The sequence below is a fragment of the Lepisosteus oculatus genome, chromosome 11 (genome assembly GCF_040954835.1).
Source record: "Lepisosteus oculatus isolate fLepOcu1 chromosome 11, fLepOcu1.hap2, whole genome shotgun sequence".
NCBI classification, from domain to species: Eukaryota; Metazoa; Chordata; class Actinopteri; order Semionotiformes; family Lepisosteidae; genus Lepisosteus; species Lepisosteus oculatus.
This window is the reverse complement of record NC_090706.1, coordinates 14,484,266-14,499,623: the sequence shown is the minus strand read 5'-3', so window position 1 is coordinate 14,499,623 and position 15,358 is coordinate 14,484,266. Positions and strand designations below refer to the sequence as shown.

Genomic DNA, 15,358 nt, shown 5'->3' with positions numbered 1-15,358 from the left:
AAAAGAGTAGTAGCAGAAGTGTAAAGGGTAGAGTCCCACACAGCTCCCCTGTGCCTGCAAGGTGAGGCTCTGCTCACCACCGGCATATGAGGATGAAACTAATGGTTATTGCATGGAAGGTAATACGCTCGTATTATAATGATTATGATTATAAATAATCATCATGATTCCTTGTGTGTTTGCAGAGACCCAACCTGCTGCCTCACACGATTAACCTGAATTGATTGAACTGTGGTATCAAACACAGAGGAGTACTGAGGGCCCAAGCCCAGCCCTGCAGGAACGGTCAGTGAAGCAATAAACTGAGCACTGGCGCCACCTAGTGACTTTGTAAGACACACACTGGCTAAAAGCCACTTGGAGGTAATTCATTTACCCCTCCTGGGAGTCCGTGCTGCTGTTTCCAATTCAATTCAAGCTCTATTGTCCCCTAGGGCAATTTGTTTTGCAGCACAGTCAAACACAACACAATGACAAATACACACCATCAAAAGGGAAGAGAATACAGACGTGTTACAGGAGACAAGAAACAAGAGACAAAGTAGTTACTTTGTAGTGTTTTAAAGAGTGTAATTGCAGTGGGAATGAAAGATTTCCTGAGTCTGCTGGTTTTACGTCTGGGGGTTTGAAAAACTAATAATAACAATACAAGACTGCGAAAGGTTCCTGAGTTATTACTGTCATTTTACATGTGGAGTTACTTTATTTTGAAAGGATTTTAAAGGAGGAAGGGTAATGGGGTCACGACCCCTTGAACATCACCGAGTTGAACATAAGTGACCTCAGCCGCATTACCAGCGGGCATCAATAGACACGCCCCGTATTTTTTATTGGCGAATGTGGCTGTCAATAGTTTCCCAGCCCCATTGTTATTGGGTGAGCTCATCATTTTCGCTTGTTCTGATTGGTTATGTGGGCGTCAATCTAACCTCCAGTTCCTCCCTGCGTTTGTTCAGGTAGCTTTTTGGGTGTTGCGCTGTGGGGATGAAGATAAAATAAGATGGGCTCACTTTATTGGCCATATACAATTTCTTGTATTAGGAATTTGTCTTTTCGCATACAGTGCAGCCTGTCACGCAGGTGCTGTTATTTAAAAGCAGGGAATAACACTGTGGGGCAGTCTTTCGAATCGACAGTAAACGATTTTTAATTCCGGTTTAGACTTTTTTTCAGCTTCTCGGAAACCCTCTAGTATTTATGCCCTAGTGCCCTCTAGTGGCACCGACAGTAAATCTAGTCTGTAGTACTGAGCGATTTAGGGAATAAATAATCCTTATATTTACATTGCGCTTTTCTGGACTCTCCAATCAAAGCACTTTACAAGTAATGGGGTCTCCCCTCCACCACCAATGTTTAGCCCCACCTGGATGATGCGACGCCCGCCAAAGTGCGCCACCTGGGGAGGAGTAATGAACGGGAATATTTATTAAGATTGCACGACTGGTAAAGGCCAGGGGGAAATCTGGTCACGACACCGGGGTTACAACCCTCTCATTTTAATAATAATATTTAATAATAATAATAGCTTACACTTATATAGCGCTTTTCTGGACACTCCACTCAAAGCGCTTTAAAGGTAATGGGGACTCCCCTCCACCACCACCAATGTGCAGCATCCAACTGGATGATGCGACGGCAGCCATAGTGCGCCAGAACGCTCACCACACACCACCTCTCAGTGGGGAGGATTTTAAGAAACGCCCTGGGATTTTTAATGACCATTACAGTCACAGGATCTCTGTTTTACGTCTCATCTCATGCGCCTTTATAGTATACCATCGCTACACTGGGTTATAGGACCTCAGAAAGACCGCGGGGTGAGCGCCCCCTGCTGGCCCCACTAACACCTCTTCCAGCAGCAGCCTTAGCTTTCCCAGGCGGTCTACCGGCCAGGAACTGGCAACTAGCACAACTTCAGTGGGTTGCCAGGTGAGAGTTGCAGGGTGATGTAGCTGATGGATAAACACTCACGTAGAGGATGCAGGGATCGATCTCGCTACCTCTCGCATGCTAAGCGAGCGCTCTACAATTTTAGCTAATCTCCATCGCCGAAAAGTGTGAGATGCTGCAGCCTGACTTTTATTAAGAAGGTTAGATAAGGTTAACCTTTTACGCACTCTGATGTTAAGGTCACAGACCCTAAGAATATATATGGATTTTACTGATATTTATTTAACACGTATTAGAACAGACAGGTATCAGGCGATCAATTAAAGTAAAAAGAATAATGTTTTTTTTCTTTCAAGATGATAATTCCATGGCGTCACAGAGATTAAAGCGGTTTTCAATGCAGGATGAGTCGCTAAAATGGGAAGTTTCTTTACACAACAAACGTCAGTCATGTGTACAGCTTCGAAACCTCACCTGTAGTGAAACCCCCTCAGGTCACGCGGTAAAAAGTTCCTCTAAGAAATACCCGATTCGTTCAAACTGAAGTCAATCACAGGGGGCGGGCGAGAGGCGACACCTGCGGCTTTTCATTGGATAAGAGTCGCGTCACTCGCTCCTGTGGAGGCGGGAAGTGCGAGGTGTTGCTGTGGTGACGTGTAACTCCTGACTGAGGAGCCGGAAGTAACTCGGAACTGGAAAGCAGAGTTTAGGTACTAATAAAAACAACGTACACCTTATCGTAGGGGAAGCGACGATGGCCGGGGACCGAGGAAGTTGTTGTCGACTGTTCGTTTTCATATTTCTTTTTGGCTGCTGTGGCGCTAGGATACACCATCTAGCGTTGAAGGTAAGAGGCGTCTCCATTTGTTCCATACGGCCCCAGTCAGCGCTGTACGGTCGGCATGTTTGGGCCTCTGAATACCGTGTGGTTCAGGTCGCATCGTTGCCTCCTGTTGTTGCGCCTGAATGCTGAATCAAATGAGCGACAAAGCAGTGAAGGCTCGGTGTAGCTAGCTGTCGGAACCGAGAGCCACCAGCGCTTCTTGTAGAGTTGTTGATCCGTGAGACAGCTTGGGAGCGCTGTTAGCATCGCTGGAACTTTTGACGTGAACTTCAGGGGACGAAACATATTTATCTTTGTTACCATGATCCGTGTCAGGCGATTCCGGTTGAAACGTGCGAGAGATCCGGGTGAGTCGTGGCGGCTCAAACGCGGGAGACCGCCACGCCACCTAGACACGGCGTTTTGCTTAATATCTGGCGTGTCTAAAGGGACACGAATTGAATGATAGCGTCTTGCGCTAAAACCACAGCGTGAACAAATGGGTTGTCACAGTTTGCTCTTCATAGCAGAACAGCTTTGGGATCCTTTGACATGGAAGGCTCTAGAGAAATGTCAGCCTTTATTATTACGGGAAAAATGACATAAATGCACTCGTTACGAGTTAATTAAATGACATACCGACATATTTTAAAATACAAATTTTTACGTGAGTTTAACTGAAGCATGAATGCCCATGTGAGCTGATTGACTTATTTAGACAACTCTAAATGTACACCTTGTCCTCTGTGTGGCTCTGAAAGACAGGCACAATATCGAAACCTTATCTCCTTTAGCAGTATCAGTGAAAGCGGTCAGTCCACAGTTGCACAGGAGTCTGGTGCAAGACAGGACTCCTATTGCATTCACTCATCCACTCCAGGTTTTATAGTGACAACAAATAGATTATCATTACCAAGTAGCCTGGTTTTCTCTGGGATTTATCAGAATCGGTGTCTGGGTATTTTTTTTATCATTGCACCCATCAAAGTAAATTTGTGTAGTTAGGCAGAAATTGGGTTAAAATATATTTAATGTACCCTTTCAGTTTGATTCGACCACTTTTATGAATCCCTGCAAGCTGGAACTTGCTGGTTTTGGAATAAAACAGCTATGCATTGTGAGGGAACAAGTAATAGGTTTATTCCATGCTGAAAAGAGAAGAAAGAAAACACGACGTTTCGGCTGTGGAGTCTTCCTCAGGTGTGAGAAAGACCTACTACTTGCTCCTTTGCAGCCTACGCATGCTGACGCAGCTACCCACCTGAACTACTTGGCATTGTGAGTCCTGACTGGTTTCCAACCCTGTGTATGAGCTGTGATTCCCTCCTGCCTCCTAACACGCACCTGCAAGAACTGTCTCAAACTAGCTCAGGATGGACTGCCTCTGACTTTGCAACCCTCTCCCTGCAAAAGCAAGCTTCACCTTGAGATCCACTCTTAAAGAACCGGCTGTCTGACAGGCGTCACAGGCTACTGGCCTGTCTAACCCTGCTCCCCCCACACTCTCACCCCTGTCTTTTTGTTAGCATCTTAAGTAAAGCCTTTTGTATAACTCACCACTGTCAGGTGTCAGAGCTGAGCAGTGCAAGACGGAGGCGGTTTACGAGCCCTTGTGTCTTCACAGCAATTGGGGGGAACAGCAGGTGTGCACTGCAGCTGGTTACAGCCGGGTGTGGAAATCGGACTCAGATTGCACTGCTGTGTCCGCTGTTTACTGTTTTACAAGCTGCTGTTGAATTAAACCATTGTTCAGTATTGGGTGTATGCTTTTTCGCTTGGAGTAAGGTTGTGCAGACTGATGCGGTGATGAAATACTTCCAGCGCTCACGCTTAGCGTTGGCTTTCCTGCTCATCAGACACGCTGTCTTAACATCCGCAGCCTTCTTGCGCGGGAGGTTATTCCCCCCGGCGCAGCCTATAACACACATGGTTCGGCAGCTTCACACTTTTCATGACCTGCGTGAGGATTTCGGCCGTCGCTGCTGCTCCTCGGTGCGCAGCTGAGCTGGGGGCTGGGTCTGGCGGTTGTCTTGCGGGTGCACACATTGTGCGAGAGCCCTGCGGGACCAGCCGGGTGAAAAGCTGACGTCAAAGCCGAACCACTGTGCGGATCAAAGTCTGGTGTCCGTGCTTGTGTAGGTATTGTTATATCTTCACTTTAACAACATGATGTGTGTGGGATTTACCATTGTGTATTCCAAGCTGATGCAGCTCCCTGTTTGTATCTATACTTGCTGCAATAAGCTTTCCATCCTTGGATATTTGAAATCACTATATACTGTATTGTGAGCCATATTACATTGGTCTTAGTCATAGTTTTAAACAATGTGGTTTGAAAATGTAGAATTAATTTTGAATTGTTCTGTGTCTCGGTTGATAATTTTGTTTCTGTGACTGACATGCAACGGATGAGTAATTCTGACATGAATCTAGTTTTCCTTTTCCAGCGTTCCTGAAGGGTTAAAATTCGGAGCGGGGTGGCAGCAGTCCGCTTCTATTTGATTAGGATCGAAGGGAAAGAGAGGAATACTGCTGTCTGCTGGTCTTCCTGACTGAACTCGGTCCTCTTCCTGCGTCTCTTTCATTCCAGAATGAGACCCGATCCCTGATCCGCCTGAATTCCTTTGGGTTCTACGGCAACGGCACACTGGACGTCAACCTGAGAGGGCTGAGCCTTAAAGACGAGAAAAGCATCGACGGCAGAACGGTGAGCAGATCGCCGTCCGTCGTCTTTCCCCGGCCTGTGGCAGGGATTGCATCCCTGGGTTTCTCCGCTTCCTGCGCTGTACTGCATGCTGTGTGAGGACTCTGCTCTGGCAGCAGCCTGCGCCGTTCCTGCATGCAGATGTCTGCAGGAAACCCAATGTTACGGTTTATTCACAGTTTTCAGCTAAACACGCCCCACTCACATAGCTGAGAATTTAGGGGTGAGGTGGAGATCACAGGCAGAGCTTCCTGAGCCTCTGCGAGTCATGTCTGCATTGGCTGACCTTGACCAGTGTGGTGGCAAAATCTTGTCACTTTATTCTATAATCAGTGTGTTGTTTAAGTGATACAACACAGTCAAGCTCACGCTTGTAGGCTGAACAGAATTTGGCTCATTAGCTCATTTTTGGGCAGAGCTGTCCATCTTAATATCTGGTTTAGTGGTTCTCAGCCTCTCAGCTCATAACAAATTTCTGTCTGCAGAATTTGATTCTGAGTTGTGCATGTCCTGCGGCAGTGTCGCAGCTTTTGTGCTTCATTATTGTCCTGATGGCCTATGTGAGCGTTGCTCTTCACTTTTCAGCGGTTCCTCAGTAAAAGGGCTGACCACAAACACAGACTGCAGCCACACCCTAGTCCTTAGTGCACACATGCCAGACAACAGGTACAAACCAGGGAAAGGGGAGAAAAAAGCACAAAGCTCTGGAGAAAGAAAGATGAAGGGCTCTCTCTTCTTGCAGCTCTTACCAGACTTCGTTGCCACCTCTTCGGATTCTAGGGGACGTCCTGTGTTTTTATTAAGAAATTATCATGCGAGGGCTTGGTGTCTAATGCCTTCTGTCTGTCCAAGATCAGTGTGAGATCCCAGACCTCAATGCTGACAGATGTAATTTATTGTTTCAACAGCTGCTTGTAGTTTACACTTCATTTAACCCTGCAGCAGTGTGGGCAGCGTCGGTCATGCAAAGGATAACTTCACGGCATAACTTATTTTGAAATCATTTTTTTTGTTTGTTTTGAACTTGCTTGGCAGGTTGGGTTCAGTCTGTCGAAATCCCGTGTCGATGGAGTGTTGACCTACGCTGTAAGTAGATATTTGTTTTTCAGGGGTTAGAGTGGAGAGGTAGTAGAGTAGAGTTCAATTCCAGACCTGGAATGCACAATGCTGTGGCAGAGATGTGTGAGAGATGTGGGAGTGAGGCAGCTTGGTGTGTTTTACTCTTCAGGTTATTATTCAGCTCCTCCTTGTACGTTTGACGATGCCAGCACGTACTGTAGAGTTCAGATTTACCTGTCTCCTCAAATCTGTGCCAGCACTGGAACCCCTGGGATTAAATTCTCTTCTTATGAGAACTAATAGACCTGTGTATGTAAATATATATAATATATGCAGTATTTATAGCAACGAGTAGATATTAATTCCATGATATAAAGTAGAATGACAATCTCACTGTTTTGGCTGTGAAGCTTTCTCAAGGTTGAGTAGAGAAATGTTATGAGTTTTCATTTTTCTTTCTATTTTTCCTCAATTAAGATTTGCTTGTTCGTCTGTAGCCCGCGCACTGACACTGCTCCCAGCTCATACCTGTAATGTAACTGCAGGTTGTTAATGTGGGTGTGAACAGTAAATGTGTTTTCTCTGCGGACCTGCTTGGTGTGAAATCTGAGACTCTGAGAGTCTGACCCCGTGATGCAGGCAGTGACCCTGTTTCTGTCCCCTCTTCTCCTCTGTGCGTGTATCTGCAGGCGGAGGACCTGGATGAATGTGTGCTGAATCAGAAGAGCAGCTCTGAGCCCCTCATCCTCTTCCTCATCGATGTCAAAACCCAAGAGTAAGATCCCAGGAGCCCGCTCATGTTGAGGGCTTCCTGACTGGCCTTGTGTGCCGCCCGATACCGGTCACCAGTTCTGGGGTTGCTCCTGTGCTGCCTGGAGTTGTCCAGTCCCTCCTGACCTCTCAGCTCTGTGATTGGAGAGCTAACTGAACCAGGAGTTTGCTTTTATTTGCCTGTATTATGTTTTAGTTTTCACACAACAGATTCAAAGCTGACTTTAGGAAACATTTGACTTGCCTCTGTAATATCTAGTTATGCAAATAGCTCAGTTCAAGGCTGAATTGGAAAGCAGAACTCCTGGGGTCCTGCCCAGAGCCAGTCCTGCTTTCTGGCTGTTATTGGCTGAATGTTCGAGACTTTCTTTAGTAGCATCTCAGTTCTTTTTTTCAGTCTATGAGGCATCCTCAACTGTGGCTACAGATGTGAGTCCACAGGGGTGTGGGGGGGGTGTTCATCTGTTTTAACCTTGGTGCTGTTCGTTTTGTACAGAGTTAAAGTCCAGATGTTTGGGGAGCAGGACAGCATCCTCACCGTGGACTTGCAAAACAAGGAAGCCGAAAAGTCCTCAGGTTAGTGTTATCCATGTTTCAAGTATAATTGTTTTTGTCTTCTGTTTTTACTGGAGAGTTTGATGAGCTAAGCTCCTTACCAGCCTGCGAGACTTCAGTCTCTTCAATACTTCAATACTTTTCTGTGGGCCATACCTGTTCAACATTTCTTCCTTTGTTCTCTCGTACAAATGACCGTTGATTGAAAAAGCCTGTCGCAGGTCACACGTCTAGCTGGAGGCTCTGAGCCTTAGTCAGAAACGTGTTGATATGCACACAGGAGGAGGCATGTCATATCAGTGATTTTGTATCCGCAAGGGCTCAGGCTCTGGAATCCAGGTTTCTCTATCTCTGTTATGATATACACTGATCAGGGTTAGAAGGCTGTAGACTTTTAACGACTAGGAAAGTTGTGGAAAACCTTATGGAGTTTGGAGCTGGGATATGGGCCCTGGGTTCAAGTGCTGTTCTGCTATATGTGTGGAGTTCGCATGTTCTCCCTGTGTTCAAGTGGGTTTCCTCCGGGTGCACCGGTTTCCTTCCGCAGCCCACAGATATGCAGTTTGGTTAATTGGCCCTGGTGTGAGTGTGTCTGTCTGCCCAGCGATGGACTGGCGTCCCATCTAGGGTGTACCCTGCCTTGCTTGGATAGGCTCCAGCTCCTGTGCGACCCAGTACTGGGTAAAGAGGTTAGAGGATGGATGGAAAGGCTCTGACAGGTGGTCCTGCCGGAGGAGCATATGTGCAGGTCCTTATTCACCCCTCATGGATATGTGGGCCCTTTGCCAGGAAGCCGAGGGCTAAGCAGCTGATGACAGAAACTGAATGGGCGAGTTTTTGGAATAGCCCAAAAAGTAGAGCGCAGATCATTTCGTTCTTTGGCAGGAAACAGAAGAAAAAGGGAAAGTCCTCAAGACGCGGCCAAAGCCCCCACCGAAAGCAGTCCGATTGCTGCGGAGGTGTCGAAAGGGAAGGAGCCTGAGAAGAAGAAAGCTGAGCCCGAGAAGAAAGCTGAGCCCGAGAAGGGCGCGCGGAAGACCTCGCCGGGGAAGAGCCCCAGCACCTTGCCCAGTAAAGTAAGCAGAGTGCAGCGGCGCAGCAGGTATCTTCTGTGCTATGGAAAGAGCAGCCTGTTAACTTCCATGCACCAGGTCACCTGCTTTCCACCTCACTCAGTGGAGGTGTGGAGGGTGGTGCTACTCCTAAGTGGTCTCATTCGTGTCCGGTTGACATCTTTGCGATCCGCGGGGCTCCTGGGAGGAGAGCAGGGCTGTCACAGGAGGCGTGCTGGACATTCCCAGGAGAGTCGGGAGCCCAGTCGTGTGGTCATCCCTGATGGCCAGGCTGCCGGTGTATGCTGCTCAGAAGACTTGTGTTTTGTTTGGATGCAGTTCTGTGTTTTTGTTTCAATGGTTCTTTGTTGCAAGCAGTTAATCGATTGCTCTTACGGCGCAGGTGGAGAAGACGTTCGCCTTGGGAAAAAGAGACAACGTCTACAACTTCAGTGTAAGCAAAAAGAAACATTTTCTTCAAGGTTTATTGCTTAAGCACCTCCCTTTCCTTTACCGTACACCAGGGAAATGTGCTGGAGAAAAACCCTTGGAATTATGGAATTGTTGGAATATCAGTGTAGTAAAGCTGCCTGTTCTGCCTGTTTGTCTCTCCGAAGCCTGTACTGATGAAACAGCAAAAATGAATTGAGATTCTTCTTCTAACTTTGTAGGTTAATGGGATTTTTCAATTTAGTTTGAAGCTTTTTTCCAAATTTGTAGTCATGATTCCGTACTGGTGGTGTCAAGTCTTGGTCCTGTAGGTGTTGTATGCTCACTGGCCAGAACATTAGGAACCCTCCCATGAGTACGAATACTGTCTTGTTGGTGCTGGCACTTCATGGCTGGGCTCGAGCAGCCTGAGACAGATATTCCTTTGCCATTATTGGCCAGTGCCATTCTCAGATCTCAATCCTGTTGAAAACAGGAATCCTGTTCTGGAAAAGGAGGAGGAGATCCGATGCAGATGTTTCAGAGCCTTGTGGCATGCACCTGCCACACTCCAGCTGTTGGCACAGGCCAGTCGTGGTATGCACCAGGGGTTCCTAATATTTTGGCCAGTAAATGCAGGCCAGTCTTTGTTTCCAAAATATAGTCTTGTAAGAAATCAGTTTGCAAAGGAATACCCAGCTCTGGTCCTGAAAGGTTAAGGGCAGTGTTCATGGTTCATGGTCAAAAGATATCTGTTAATGAAGCATCTTGGCTTCTTCAGCCTAATCTTTTCATTAGAGCAGAGGTGAGTAACTTACTTGTCCCTTTTGTCCGTCCCGCAGTTTCACCTGACCTTCGGCTCCAAGTCCGAGGGACTGTACAGCCTCAACTTCCACAACTGCAGGAACAGGATCCCCGGGAAGGAGATCCCCTTCAACCTGGACGTGAGTTTGCGCTGTCTCCCGTCGTGCTGACCCTCAGCCGCGGTGTTTGACAGGATGGCCTGAGCTGTTAAGATTATTCTTGCAGGTGTATTCTCTGCATCAGCCTTGCAGTGCATGACAGTCACGGAGAAGGACAGCGCTAGTCTAATCTCTGTCCTGGCTCTGCTATGCAGTGTCCTCCTGGCTCAGGAGCCCAGGCTTGGCTCCACCACCCTACTTTGCTTTCCTGGTAATGGGGCCAGGGCTCTTCTGGCTGAGCTGTGCTCCGTTGTAGGGGATGATGAGCATCAGTGTGAAAGCTTGTGTACACTGCCCACATCAGGTGTGCAGAGTGAAGCTTGGGCATTTACATGGTTTTAATATCATCCTCCATGTTCCTCTCGCCTCTGCCAAAATCCACACCCTCTCCTCTGTCACCTGTGATCTGACAGTTCTGAAGTTGGCGAGAGGGTGGGGAGCAGGCGAGTTTGATCGGGGTGGATGGTGGCGGGTAAGGTTGTGATAACAGAGTCACCCCTCGCTGTAAAGGGAAGAATGCCAGCTCAACTGTTATTGCAGACTTGTTTGAAGTCGGATGCCTAATGTCAAAGCCTGTTTGCAGCTCATTTTGCTTGCTTCCTTGTGAATTTGGTCCTTCATTCACTTAAATATGTGTTCAGGACCAGTGCAGTCTAATGCAAATCACTCCTGGTCTTGGAGGACAGATATCTGGTACCTGTTAATACTCTCCTGCTTATTAATGACTTGAACTGAGTCAGTTGTTTACTTAAATAGTCTCTGTTACTTCTGCCTCCAGGACTTATCTCACTGATGATTACAAGTTGCCTAGAAAACCTGGTGGCTCTCCAGGACCAGGACTGAATTTCACTGCCCTAGTGTCTCTTTGCTTGCTAATTGCATTGGAGCTGGGTCCCTGGATGGCAGATGGAGGTGGAGGCGGAGTTCCCTGACTCCCAGGTGTTTTCTCTCTGTTTCCTGCAGGTGCTGATCACGGAGAGGAACCCCGGGGGGTATCTGTCGGCTGCGGAGATTCCTTTGCCCCTGCTGTACATAGTCATGTCGGGCTTCTTCTTCACGGCCGCCATGTTCTGGGTGTACATCCTGCTGAAGCACAGGTAACCAGAGCCAGACACTGGGACGCTGCAGTTACGGGCCCTGTGGCTGGTGTTGCTCGCCTGGTTCCTAGTATCTTATAGATCTAAGGCCCTCATCCAGCTGTTACCTGAAGCTTCCCAGAGAATTCGTGTCCACAGCATGGCTGGTCAGTCGCTGGCGTAATGTGAAGCATTGTCAGGTTCTGCTGCTTTATTCTTTGCCCTTTCCAGCATTGTCTCTCGTCTGCCTTCTCGTTTGCCCATTCGCCTCTCGAGATCTGGAACCTCAAAACCTTTGAGGTTCTCCTCACAGGCCACTGGGGAGAGCTGAGAGTTAGAAACACCTATTGAGGGAAGAGCCAAGCTCCCATGATGTAAAATAAAACAAAAACCAAATGCTCTTCCAATGCTGGTAAGCTTGATGTCCCGGGAATGTGGGATGTTCTGCATTTTCCAGCATTGTTCCTCTGTGACCACTCCACACATTCATAGAAACCACCCTGCAGCCGTGATGCCCCACCTGGGTGGAAAGGGGTTCAGGGGCACAAAGTCCAGGCTTTATGGGCCTGGGGCTCCTTCTGGGTTTTTTTAATCTGCTGCCCACCCCTGTAGCAGTAATGAGCACAGTTTGTTTAACACTTATGTGGCTTATTATGATACTTTGACACAGCAAAAACCACATCAGGGTGCTCCAGTGCTTATTTCTACTCCTGGAGATTTAAACGGTGATTATATCCTCTTCATTATGAACAGGCTGGTTAGTTTTAATAGCTCCCTCATAGTAGAAGCAGGCAGTTCCAGGGGTGCCTCTCTGTTTTTGTCTTTGTGCAGGCCTTGATGGATGTGTTTGTTCTCTCTGGTTTTCAAGTGCTTTCAGCCACCCCTGGGCTTGTCTTTGTCCCCGCAGGTTCAACGTCTTTAAAATCCACTGGCTGATGGCAGCGCTGGCCTTCACCAAGTCCCTCTCGCTCATCTTTCACAGCGTGAGTTCTCAGCGTTGTGTGGAGAGCCGCTTGAGCAGCGTTCCCTGCTGCCCTACCAATCCAGATGAGCTACAGTACCCCGTGACTTCATTAACTCGTTTGTGGGTCTAATTGGCCAAGAACAGCATGATCACTTGCCAGTAATTTACTCCAGTAAAATCTGCAGGTTTGGTGCTGATAGCGTGAGAGTGGGTGTAAAAAAACTGTTCACCGCTTCAAGCTAATCTGAATGTGTTTTAATTTGCAGATAAACTATTACTTCATCAACACCAAAGGACACCCCATTGAAGGCTGGGCTGTCATGTACTACATCACCCACCTGTGAGTTCTTCTGTGCATGTGGACCTGTACTGAGTTAGCAGCAGGGTCTTTTTGTTCCAAAGAGTACTTTCTAGACTAGTCCTTGTTTTTAAGGCGTTTAACATTTCCTTTAATTCTTTGCCCTTGACACATGTTTGAAAGTCTGCGTGCACTGTGGTATGAATGCTCTGTGGGCAGTTAGATTTCAATGCAGGTTTGTCTTTCTGCGATACCGGTGTGGGGTTGCATTCAATAGAGCTACCTAGCTGTCAGGCGCTGATCAGGCTGCCTCTGCCTGTCTTCTTCTTAGGCTGAAGGGGGCCCTGCTCTTCATCACTTTGGCCCTCATTGGGACTGGCTGGGCTTTTGTCAAATACATCCTGTCGGACAAGGAGAAGAAGATCTTCATGATTGTTATCCCCCTTCAGGTACTGAATATCTTTTGTGCATGGGTTCTTTTGATTTATTAAGAGTGTTTGCTGGCTCTTGTAAACTGCTTAATTAACCTGTGTGTAATTGATCCTTAATTGGTTAATTGACATTGCATTATTTTATTTCACCTTGCTGCCCTAATTAAGTGGGGGTAAATTAGATTAAAGACTTGCTTTGGAGTGGACCAGCTGTGTTCCCGGTCAGTAGCCACTCTGTCCTCTCTGTGCAGGTCCTGGCCAATGTGGCCTACATCATCATCGAGTCGACGGAGGAGGGCAACAGTGACTACGCCCTGTGGAAGGAGATCCTTTTCCTGGTCGACCTGATCTGCTGTGGAGCCATCCTCTTCCCCGTGGTCTGGTAAGTAGCCTGCTGCGGCTGAACATGTGCAAAGTCTCAGAAAATCACCCCCAGCATTATCCAGCGTTCAGCAACCCTCCCTTGTCACTCTTCGTGGAGGCCTGAAGGCGATCGTCAGCTGCTGTGTGGTTTGACGAGCCTTTTCTGCCCTCACGGTTTCTGATTTTCCCAACTCTAGGTCAATACGTCATTTGCAGGAAGCCTCCAGCACAGACGGGAAAGGTGAGTGTTGATGGTTTATTAGTATTTCTGATGTGTGGGGCTTTTCAAGAAGTTGCACACAGTAGTCTGTTAATAACATTTGGCTTGAGGACTTGACTTTCTGTTTTGCGTGGTGTTCTCACGGGTTTGTGGATTTGTGCAGAGGATGACTGTATCGTCTGAAGTGATTGTACTCCTCCCCTTAAGAATCCTGCTCCCGTTCTGGTACAGTCCTTCCAGCCTTTCCTGTTCACTCTGGAATTGACCTCTGCTTGGCTCCCCTCCCTGCCCACGCAGCCCCCCAACTCGTCACTGTTCCCTGGTGTCTTTCCAATCTCTCACACTTCTCTCCTCCTCTGCTCCTGCAGCTGCCATGAACCTGGAGAAGCTGAAGCTCTTCCGGCACTACTACGTGATGGTCAGTACCGTGCAGCTCTGTTCTTGCTGTTCGCCTTGAGGATACAGAGTCGGAGCGCTGTGCAGGCAGGAGTATTGCAGGGGGGCAGTGCTGTTGTGCTCCAGGTGTGCTGCTCCAGCCCAGGTGTAGAACAGGAGGAGCCCCTTCCTTCTTCACATGTCTAAGTCTGTGCTCTGCCTCCAGATCGTGTGCTACATCTACTTCACCCGGATCATCGCCATTCTCCTCAAAGTCACCGTGCCGTTCCAGTGGCAGTGGTTCTATGAGGTAAGGCGGACTGCTCACTCTGCTTGTGTCCGAACTGGTGCTTGTCTCTTTCGAGGTGAATCAGATTTTTGTGAGCGCAATGTTGTTGGGAGATCTAAGCCATAACATGGGAAAAATATGCTAGGACTCCCCTCAGGTGTTTTTCTTATTAAGAAAAAAAGAAAACAATATAGCCATTCATGAAAGGTTAAGGAAGATTCTGAATATTGCGGGAATGTGTACAGGCAGGAGTAGTCTCGGTTATAAAGGAATGGGGTGTTGACTCGGGGGCTGTGTGCTGTTTTTCAGCTGCTGGTGGAAGTCTCCACTCTGATCTTCTTTGTGCTGACGGGGTACAAGTTCAGGCCGGCCTCCAACAACCCCTACCTCCAGCTGCCCCAGGACGAGGAGGATGTGGAGATGGACGAAGTGTAAGATTGTTATTTATTTTGTCTGTCATCAGCCCCTGTGCTTTGTGGGCCATCTCTGCGCCTGAGGTGTTTCCCCAGCAAGATTTTACTGTGAGCAGTGCAAAAAAGCCATTTGGTTAACTAGGAGCAGGGTGGACATACATTTGTCAGTGATGAGTTTGTGCACTCAAGATCCCAAGTGTTAAGTGTGTGGCCGTTCATTTCCAGCTATGTAGTCAGGTAACAATGAGCATTTTTACTTAAAAGCAGTTTTGTTTTTATTGGTGCCATCGTACAGGAAAGTAAAGCTTGGGCGTCCGTGAGGAATATCTTTCCTTTTGCCAGGCAAATGCATTTTTTTCCCCTGTGTTTTCTTACTTCCTGAGTAGGTGTTCTCCCCCTTCTCTGGCTTGTCCTTCCTACTTTCTCGCTCTCACATAAGTGCCCCTGGAGAGCCCCTTTAATGCCCGTGTTTCTGCCTGTGACCCTATACAGGGTGACGGAGTCTGGTGTATTGGAGGGGATCTCCAAAGTGAAGAAGACGTCCAATGGCAGAGAGAGACTGAGAGACTCGGCGGTGTGAGACCGCCTGAGGCGAGCCCTGCACTCCCCTTTCCTCTCCAGGAGCTCGCGGCCTGCTTTGCAGCCCCGGGTTGCCTTGCTCTATGCAAACGAACGCTGGATTTT

At 47.8% G+C, this 15,358-nt stretch overlaps 1 protein-coding gene across 1 annotated transcript; it reads left to right on the top strand.

Moving 5' to 3' along the window:
* The first annotated feature begins 2,550 nt into the window (after positions 1-2,550).
* LOC102682508 (protein GPR108) lies at positions 2,551-15,354 on the top strand. Its single transcript, XM_015349053.2, has 18 exons — positions 2,551-2,737; positions 5,304-5,420; positions 6,453-6,503; positions 7,166-7,251; positions 7,744-7,823; positions 8,688-8,878; positions 9,258-9,308; positions 10,126-10,227; positions 11,209-11,342; positions 12,229-12,304; positions 12,552-12,625; positions 12,915-13,032; positions 13,266-13,396; positions 13,575-13,618; positions 13,966-14,015; positions 14,199-14,282; positions 14,571-14,692; positions 15,167-15,354. Exons 1-18 carry the CDS (start codon positions 2,645-2,647, stop codon positions 15,252-15,254), a joined length of 1,692 nt encoding a protein of 563 aa, XP_015204539.2. The 5' UTR covers positions 2,551-2,644; the 3' UTR covers positions 15,255-15,354.
* The last annotated feature ends 4 nt before the right edge of the window (positions 15,355-15,358 follow it).